The sequence below is a fragment of the Micropterus dolomieu genome, linkage group LG06 (genome assembly GCF_021292245.1).
Source record: "Micropterus dolomieu isolate WLL.071019.BEF.003 ecotype Adirondacks linkage group LG06, ASM2129224v1, whole genome shotgun sequence".
In the NCBI taxonomy this organism is placed as follows: Eukaryota; Metazoa; Chordata; class Actinopteri; order Centrarchiformes; family Centrarchidae; genus Micropterus; species Micropterus dolomieu.
The window spans coordinates 30,213,703-30,221,908 of NC_060155.1; the positions used below are offsets into that span (position 1 = coordinate 30,213,703).

The 8,206-nt window shown below is 51.0% G+C and overlaps 1 protein-coding gene across 1 annotated transcript in view; it reads right to left on the reverse strand.

Annotated features, from left to right (window-relative positions):
• Positions 1-608: 608 nt before the first annotated feature.
• Positions 609-8,206, reverse strand: part of asap1a (ArfGAP with SH3 domain, ankyrin repeat and PH domain 1a) — a 28,594-nt gene continuing 20,996 nt past the window's right edge. Inside the window, exons 18-28 of the mRNA XM_046051180.1 lie at positions 6,939-7,024; positions 6,543-6,658; positions 6,188-6,255; positions 5,743-5,850; positions 5,424-5,661; positions 3,558-3,716; positions 3,417-3,480; positions 3,253-3,317; positions 2,298-2,779; positions 2,095-2,217; positions 609-2,001 (exon numbers count right to left, since the gene is read on the reverse strand). Of these exons, the coding sequence (XP_045907136.1) occupies positions 1,927-2,001; positions 2,095-2,217; positions 2,298-2,779; positions 3,253-3,317; positions 3,417-3,480; positions 3,558-3,716; positions 5,424-5,661; positions 5,743-5,850; positions 6,188-6,255; positions 6,543-6,658; positions 6,939-7,024 (1,584 nt within the window). The 3' untranslated portion in view covers positions 609-1,926. The remainder of the gene's footprint in view (positions 2,002-2,094; positions 2,218-2,297; positions 2,780-3,252; positions 3,318-3,416; positions 3,481-3,557; positions 3,717-5,423; positions 5,662-5,742; positions 5,851-6,187; positions 6,256-6,542; positions 6,659-6,938; positions 7,025-8,206) is intronic.

Genomic DNA, 8,206 nt, shown 5'->3' on the forward strand with positions numbered 1-8,206 from the left:
TCCCTGTGTCTTTGTGGGTTCTCCCTGTGTCTGTGTGGGTTCTCCCTGTGTCTGTGTGGTTCTCCCTGTGTCTGTGTGGGTTCTTAATTTGGGCAAATTAAGGGGGTCACTCTACATGTGGAGTTTATTAATGGAAAATTATTATCATCATATATTAAGATGAAACCTTCACCATGATAAAGTCATTTTAATACAGAAATGAATAATAATAATAATAATAGTAATAATTATTTATATTTTTATTACTATTAATTCATCATGTTTGAGAGACCTTAATTAGATCCTAACTAATAAAAAGTTTGGAATGATTCAGTTTAAATCTTTTGTGTGCATGTAACAGGTTTGTGCAGCTCAAAGGGAGCTCCCATCTCCCACAGAAAGCTCTGCTCCTGAACCGAACACAGCTGGATTGTGGTGCAGCCTTTGCTTCTATGTAACACGCAGCATAATGCTCGCCTAGCGGCTACTGTGGCTCCCAACAAAGATCCTGTAGGAGTGAGATGCTTCACTCTGTAGCTAAAGTCAGTCAGCGGTGAGTCTGCAGATGTTTTTGGGAGCTTGTTAACATGTTTAGTGAGTTCATCTTTTCTAAATAAAGTGAAACTACGTGACGGTGAGGCAGGAGGCGCCTGAATCTGATGAATTTATTCGAGGAGATCTGCAAACCTCCACAGAGTGACACACTATTTTTTAACTGCTTGATTTTGACAGATTATTAAACCCCTGCATGAAATAATTCTTGATCAGTTTGATTCTTGTTGCTCTGACGGACGAGATGTCCACAGAGGTCGATCCTCGGCCCTCCATCATTTCACCTCAACCACACCTCTGATTGGACGGTTCATCCAGAGAGCTCTCTGGGACGCGTATTCGACTCTCCTCCAAAGTTCTGAGAATGAATCATCTCGTGGACACAAAGTCGTCTTTTACTTCTTGAGAGAAAAGTCAAACTTTAACAACACGGAGACGTGAAATCATAAAGACCTGCACAGAAACAGGTGACAGGTGAGTGCACAGTAACAGTTGGAGTCGGCTTTGGAGAGAATCTGTAGCGGAGGAAAAGTCCCACTAACTGATCTAAAACCTGATCAGGATCCAAACCGTCACCTGACGCGTGAAACTGTCAGAACGTTCAGCTCGTCGTCTCGAACAGAGAGAGAGGCGTGGGAGAAGACGAGTCACCTGATCGGCCAGGCTCTGCTCTGCGTGGAGACGGACCAGTGGCTCAGTGGGGAGGAGGTTCTGGGTTTGAATCCAGGATCTGTGCATGTCCGCCTCCTGTCTGTGTGTAGGTGATGAGCTTCACAGTCGTACTCAGACGTGTTGGACGCATGCACTCTGGGAGACAACATGGCGGCCTCCTGGCGGTCAGATGAAAGAGCTGCTTATTTTTTGTATTCGGCTGACCAACCAGAAAAGGGGAACGAGACACCTTCCGCACAGGGCGTGGACATCAGGCCTCTGGGACTCAGGTGAAAACATTGACACGTGACGGCGGCATGTGGCGCAAACATGGACTGAGCTGCAGACTGGCGATCTGTCCGGGTGTGAGCTGGGACGGCGGTGGGACGCGTCGGGTGACGCAGGATGATCCCTTCTGTAATGTTGTGCTTCTCTTCTTGTGCTCCTGTGTGATTGGCTGGTGGTGTCATGAGCCGGACTCCAATCAGATTCTGCTAACCTCTGACCTCTCACCTGTGTTTGCTACGAAGCCGCCGGGTCTGCATGCTGGTTGCTATGGTAACACTGTTAGGATAATAGAGTCTATTTACAGCGAGGACTTCATCAACTGAAGGTTTAGTTTGTTCCTATTGGTCAGCCGCTGCTTAATCACCGACTGACTCCGCCCACCGTCACCTGTGTGACCTCGGCAGGGGGCGGGGCTTGTGCTGCTGGACGGCGGCGTCACACTTGTCTCTGTGGCGGTCAATCACAGAGGTTGTGAACGAATGACATGGGGAAGACGCCTTTCCTCTCGGGCTGTCCCTCAATGTGTCCGATCTGGGGAAGAAACACAGCCAATCAGCACTTAGTATTTAAAGCCAGGTGATCAGGGCACCTTTGACCTGCTGCTGGTCTTTAGTCGATACCTACCCACCACTCCTGGTCCTCCTCTCCGGTGACGACGATGACTTCTCCCTCTGCGAAGGTCAGCTCGTCCTCGTTGTCGGCCTGACAGTCGTAGATGGTTTTCACCCGCCGGATCTTCCTCTTCACCTGCAGCACAGCGAGGAGACAGACAGGGTCAGAGCGTCCTCTGCGTCTTCACACTCTGATCCTGGATTATTTAAACTCACTGAGTTGATTTTGCGCGGCAGAGGGACTGGCGTCTCCACGGCGCCGGGCGGGGACTCGTCATCATCATCTTCCGCTGCCGGCCGAGGTGACAGCTCCCCCTGCTGGCTCTCTGCCTCCGGCGCCATCTTGGATCCCTGCGTCTCCGTAGCAGCAGAGGCGGGACCGGGCCTGTCGCTGAGCGGAGGTTTGGGGGGAAGGTCGGCGATCTGGGGTTTGGGGGGGAGGTCTCTGAGGAGGGGTTTTGGGGGGAGGTCGGACAGGTGAGGTTTGGGGGGCAGGTCGGACAGCTGGGGCTTCTCGGCCAACGGGGCTCTCTGGGCGGAGTCCACCGGGGGGGGGGGGGGTTTAGGGGAGGCGTCGATGAAGGGAGGAGACTTCTGGGGGTCAGACTGGGAAGAGGAGGCCGGTTTGTGGAGGTCTGGAGGCTGGCTGGGTTTGTCCACAGAGGGCAGGTGGATGGTGTCGATCTTCCTTAAAGCCACTGAGAGAACAAAGACAAAACCGGACTGAGAGAACTGACCAGGTCTAACACTCAGAGGGAGGACGGGGTCAGAGGGCGGGGCTTAGGTAATGTGAGCCATTCTGAGGCCAGACGGCGACCGTGGCGGCCGACTGATAACCATCCTCCTGAGGGCTTTGCTTTGGTTTCTATTTGTTCAACTAAATGACCTGAAACCGGCGCCGAGGCAGCCGACCCGGCAACGCGGCGCAGTGGGCCACACTGCAGGTGCGCCTAGCTCACCTGGAGGTGAAGCCTGCATCCCTGTAACCGATGCATTCAGTAAGTAGCTGCTACAGCCAGATGGCCCGGTCGAAAATTAGCACAGGTAACCTGGTAACCCGGTAAACGGCGCCTCTGATGGTTTAATTTATTATACTTTCTTATGAAGTTGGCAGAGGGGGTCACCGGGGGAACAGGGGCCTCCACAGACAGCTGAAAGGTCGACGTCTCACCTTTCTGAGGTAGTTTGGGTAGAACTCTGGGTCCCAGTGTGGACTTGGTGTTACTGGAGGTCGAGCTGGAGACGGTCAGGAGAGGTCAAAGGTCATCTTAACACAGTTTGTACTCAGTGTGCTTTTAGCTCGCAGTATTTCTGAACAGAGTATTTGATGAGTACCTCTGCTGCTGCTGGATCCCCTCAAACTTGGTCCTGTTTCCAGATGGGGGGGTGAACTCACTTCCTGTAAACAACACTTAGATTTTCAGCAGGGTCAGATGTTTATCGGGTCCTGGATTGTGCTCTCTTACAGAGTCTTACCTTTACCTGCGGGTCCCGGCTGGACTGGGCTGGGGGGGTCGGACTGGGTGCGCTTGTGTCCGGGTGGAGGGGGAGGGGGTCTCTTCTTCAGGGTGGAGCTTCCTCCTCCACTGGTCTGGGAGGTGAGGGGGAGGGAGGTGGGCGGGCCGGAGGCGGGGCCTGAGAGAGGAACCAATCAGTGATTTGATGAAATGAACACAGCGCGGATTTAAATGTTCCTTCACTAACAGGAGAAGGAAGGACTCAGGAAAAGGTCACTGTGGAGTCTGCATGCCCACATACCCAGGCTCTCAGGGAGCAGGTTCTTCCTCTAGGAAGTCCACCTAGAACCTCCTTAAACAGCCCAGGTGTCTCCCCGGGAAAAAAACTGCCACTACAGAGACCCCACAAATTTTGTATTTATGTTTCATTTTATCTAACCTTTATTTAACCAGGTAGGCCGACTGAGAACAGTTTCTCATTTGCAACGGCGACCTGGCCAAGAAAGTGTAGAACAACATATAGTTACACATAAATAGCATAAATTACGAAAATTCGTAAAACAGTAATGAGTCTGTAGGAGAATATTTGAAAGTGCAGCAGCGTCTATGTACATTTAGTGCAGGTGCTGACCATTCAAGGAGGCAGGTCAGACTGTATGCATAAATGGTATGGCAACAATAAAAATCACGATATACAAATAGATATATCTATATATAAATAAAAAGTACAGAGATCTATAAACATTTTGTGCAAGTTGAGTTCTAATTGCCGAGGTAGATCAGGTGGTGTGTAAAACAGTGTGGCAGTAGCGGTGGGAAGAATGAAACTGTGCCACTAAGAAAGGGACATGACAGAGGACTTTTAGTAATGGTGTGCAAAGGTGAGTGGCGGAGGAGACCCAGCATGTACAGAGATCGGATAAGAGTTCAGACAGACGTGCTTTAAAGGCAGTGAGGGGGAAGAGGGTCTTTTGTAACTCATACCAGTTGTTGGCAGCGGAGAACTGGAAGGAGTGGCGACCGAAGGTGGTGTGGGCTTTTGGGGTGACCAGAGAGATTTACCTGCTTGAGCGCAGGCTGCGGGTGGGTAATGATATAGACACCAGTGAGCGTAATAAGTTGGTACCAAAGAGTTAGGCGTCGAGTGTGTAACGACGGCAAGCCGATGCGTACAGGTCGCAGTGGTGGTTATTAAATCGGGCGCCGGTAACAAAACGGATGGCACTGTGGTAGAGCACAGAAACCGATTCTGGACTTAAATTGTAGATTGAAGGTGGTTTATGTGGGGCTGGAAAGAGAGGGAACCGTCTATCCAAACACCTAAGTATCTCTAAGTGTCCACATATTCTAATACTGACCCATCTAGCATTGTGATGCTACTCAGACGAACCGGTGTGGGAAGCGATCGGTTGAAAAGCATGCATTTAGTTTTTACCAGAGTTTAGTAATAGATGGAGGTTTGGGAAGGAGTACTGAATGGAATTAAAGCTCTCCTGGAGGTTTGATAACACAGTGTCCAATGAAGGGCCGGATGTATACAGGATGGTGTCGTCCGCATAGAGGTGAATCTGAGCGTCACCAACAGCAAGAGCAACATCATTGATATACAGAGAGAATAGAGTCGGTCTGAGAATCGAACCCTGCGGCACCCCCATAGAGACAGCTATAGGTCCAGACAGCAGCCCCTCTGATTTAACACACTGGACCCTATCGGAGAAGTAGTTAGTGAACCAGGCGAGGCAGTCAGTAAATCTCTTAATCCTCCCCCACAAGACCTCTTGGACCACTTTCAAAGCTGCAGGAACCCCTTTAGTCTCCTGAAACACCTTCAAACTCATCTGGAACCCCCACAGGGCCTCATGGACCACCTTCAGAAACGTCTTACCTTTGCCCTGACTCCTGGCAGCCGGTGTGGGTCCTGAGGTGTCAGGCCCGGGGGATGGAGGATTGTCGGAGGAGGTGCTGTAGACCGGGTTGGCAAACGCCCCGTAGGAGAGACGCTGCTTGTCCCTGTGAGGAGGAATGAGGGACGCCGGCAGAGAGAGCTTCTCCTGAGAGGAGACGCCAGAGGACGGACAGAAGCTCTGAGGACGGAGCGAGCGCTCCTTCTTCACCGGACTGGACTGCAGGAGGAGGCAGGAGGTCATTAACACAGTCCCACAAGAACCAGCTGATCCGCTGCTCTGGGGTTTGCTCAGCGTTACCTTGTCGTCCAGTTCGTCATCGCTCTCGTCCAGTTCGTCCAGTCGTAGGTTCCAGTCGTATTCAACATGAACATGAGGGTTGAACCTGCCGGAGACCGCCTCCACTAGCTGGGAGACGGAGAGCTCAGTGTTAATGTTCTCAACTGAAAGAACACTGGGTCAGTGATCTTATCTTGTATTGTTTTTGTATTATTGTCTTTACACTTGTTAAAGCACTTTCTAACTTATTTTTGAAAAGTACAAATAAAGATTTTTATTATTATTATTATCATCAAGAGACCGAGGTTCTTCCCTAAGTAAGGGATAAGACCCAACAAGCTGTACTGGATGGTCTGGAGGCAAAGAACCACCGCGTTACATCACTGCGTTCACCTGTGGCACATAATAACAACTGCCAATCAGAATCGAGAATGCTCTGTGGCCATAATGAAACCAGGTTCCCTACCGGTTCTTCACACTGGGGGTTCTTCTGTCTGCGGGCAATGTCCAACGCTGTCTCTCCGCTCTGATTGGCTGAGAAGACACAGGACACAGGCAGCTTGTGATAACACAATGATGGAGCTAGGCTAGCAGTTTCCCCCTGCGTCCAGTCTTTGTGCTAAGCTAGGCTAAACATGTGTTCCTGACACACAACAGATCCATCTGACTCTGGAGAGGGTTTACATGAACGTTAGGTGATGTTCTGTGTGTAGCTCAGCGTGTCTGAGGCTTCCTCCTCACTACAGCCTTTTACTTTCAATATACGGTTTTAACACGCAGCCGTCGGAGGTGGGTGGAGCCTGAACCTAGCGTGCTCTTACTGATGTGGATGTCGGGTTTTCCTCTCAGCAGCAGCTTCACACACTGCGGCTTGTTGTACAGACAGCAGTAATGCAGAGCTGTGTTTCCTCCGTCCGTCTGAGCGTCCAGGTTTCCGCTGCAGACACACACACACACCATTAACAGGCGTCAACATGTACACACACACACACACACCATTAACAGGCGTCAACATGTACACACACACACACACACCATTAACAGGCGTCAACATGTACACACACACACACACACCATTAACAGGCGTCAACATGTACACACACACACACACACACACACACACAGACACACACACACACACACACACACACACAGACAGACACACACAAACACACACACACACACACACACACACACACACACACGCAGGCTCGTACCTGTTCTGGACCAGGAAGTCGACCAGGTGGAGAGAAGAGTGATCAGATGTCCGGACACAGTAATGTAACGCCGTCTCTCCTGCTTCCTGCACAAAAAACACCAAACGTGTTAAAACTCCTAACTGAACAACAAATCCCTCAGAGCCCAGACCGTCTCCAAAGCTGCGTGGTCCGAAGGAACCCTGGTACCCACACTAAGACCCCCCCAATCCTTCAGGGACTTCCTCTAGGGCCACTAAAACCTCCTAAAGAACTTGTAGAACATCCCTCAACAGCAGCAGACCCCTAAAAACCCTGACATTCCCCAATGGACTAAAGTCTTCCATAAGGACTTTCCAACAATGGGGCCTCGTTCTAGTCTCAAATCCTACAAAACAAGTGTTGCTTGGAAAGCTTTAAATGTAAACATGGCCTCACGCAGCTCCGGTACATTTGCTAAGACACAGAACATCGAGAATCTCTGCAGTCTCCTCAACCCCAGAACCCAGACTGTGGGAACCATCTCCTTGAGAGCCAACAACACATCCTAACGAACATCTAGAACCTCCTCATATAGCCCTAGAATTTCCCCCTGGGGCTAACCATCCTTATACACCCAGAGACCTGCCTCAAAGACTCCTGGAACAACCTCAAGGCCTCCAGCAATGCATACAGAATTCACAACTTATAGATAAAGCTTATAGTCAGGGCTGGATCAGCTGAGTCCAGAACCATCCCTTAGTTGTGCTTTCTCCTCCCTCTTCTCTCTACTTCTGTCGCTTTCTGCAGGTGTTTCTGGAGCTGTGGGGTCTGGAGCTGTGTGGTCTGGATCTGTGTGGTCTGGATCTGTGTGGTCTGTGTCTGTGGGGTCTGGAGCTGTGTGGTCTGGAGCTGTGTGGTCTGGATCTGTGTGGTCTGGAGCTGTGGGGTCTGGAGCTGTGTGGTCTGGATCTGTGTGGTCTGGAGCTGTGTGGTCTGGATCTGTGTGGTCTGGATCTGTGTGGTCTGGAGCTGTGGGGTCTGGAGTTGTGGGGTCTGGATCTGTGTGGTCTGGATCTGTGTGGTCTGGAGCTGTGTGGTCTGGATCTGTGGGGTCTGTGTCTGTGGGGTCTGTGTCTGTGGGGTCTGTGTCTGTGGGGTCTGGAGCTGTGTGGTCTGGAGCTGTGGGGTCTGTGTCTGTGTGGTCTGGGTCTGTGGGGTCTGGAGCTGTGGGGTCTGTGTCTGTGGGGTCTGTGTCTGTGGGGTCTGGAGCTGTGTGGTCTGGAGCTGTGGGGTCTGGAGCTGTGGGG